This window comes from Camelina sativa, chromosome 11 (assembly GCF_000633955.1).
Source record: "Camelina sativa cultivar DH55 chromosome 11, Cs, whole genome shotgun sequence".
In the NCBI taxonomy this organism is placed as follows: Eukaryota; Viridiplantae; Streptophyta; class Magnoliopsida; order Brassicales; family Brassicaceae; genus Camelina; species Camelina sativa.
This window is the reverse complement of record NC_025695.1, coordinates 27191703-27192799: the sequence shown is the minus strand read 5'-3', so window position 1 is coordinate 27192799 and position 1097 is coordinate 27191703. Positions and strand designations below refer to the sequence as shown.

Here is a 1097-nt window from a genome sequence, read left to right as displayed (position 1 = left end):
CTAAGAGACAACGCTATAATCGACTACACTTCTTCGAGGTCACCTCGTGTGGTCGCGCTCTCATGCAAGATGGTTGGAGGAGGTAGTGACGGATCGCTTGACCTATGTGCAAGGGTTTGTATTACGGATGAGAGTGAAAACGTTGTGTTCCACACTTACGTGAAGCCAACGATGCCCGTAACGAATTATAGGTATCAGACAACAGGGATAAGACCTGAGAATCTAAGGGATGCAATGCCATTGAAGCACGCACAGAGAAAGATTCAAGAGTTTCTTTGTAATGGAGAACCAATGTGGAAGATTCGTCCAAGAAATGGGAAAGCAAGGATTCTAGTCGGACATGGACTTGATAACCATCTTGACTCTCTTCAACTTGAATATTCCTCTTCCATGATAAGGTAAATAAATACTTTTGCTAGACACATAATATGTCTTAATTTCATGATAGAAAAAACTTACCACTATATATTTTATATGAATTCATATGAATATATTAGAGTATATAATATCTTTTTTCGTAGAGATATTGCGCAATACCCTCCATTGATGAAATCAAGCAAGCTAAGCAACTCTCTCAAGTACCTAACGCAAGCCTATCTCGGGTAAGTTTTTTTTGTTTGTAATTTCCATAGTTAGCAAGTTAGCATTCTCCATCTCCATATGATATTATAAATTACTGAAAAGGAGTACTAATTGATCATATCGAATAATTCGACTTTCCAATATTCCATGATTATCTTAAATTAATGATTCAACTTGAAGAAATATAGTATATCTACTAAACCATGAATGCATACATATATTTATTTGTAAATAATAATAAAAAACCTCGTATGTGATGATGTTCGGACGCAACAACTACGAGCTACTAAGCTCGTAAAGGAGGTATCCGATGGATACTTTTGACATCATTATAAGTGTTTTTGATCGACGTATACGACATGCGTATAGCTTAAAAAGTTTCTTAAAAATTCGAATAAAATCAAGCGATGATAATCTTAGGAATATCTCGTCCATATCAAAGTTTGATTTATCTGTCTCTACTCTCTACCTCATATTTTATATCATTGATTCATGCATAACCAAAAGTTTATCCT

General features: G+C 35.0%; 1 protein-coding gene across 1 annotated transcript in view; it reads left to right on the top strand.

The window, feature by feature from the left end:
- LOC104724383 (apoptosis-enhancing nuclease-like) overlaps positions 1–1097 on the top strand; it is a 4668-nt gene that overhangs the window by 2173 nt on the left and 1398 nt on the right. The window contains exons 5-6 of the mRNA XM_010442861.2: positions 39–398; positions 522–602. Coding sequence (XP_010441163.1) covers positions 39–398; positions 522–602 — 441 coding nt within the window. The remainder of the gene's footprint in view (positions 1–38; positions 399–521; positions 603–1097) is intronic.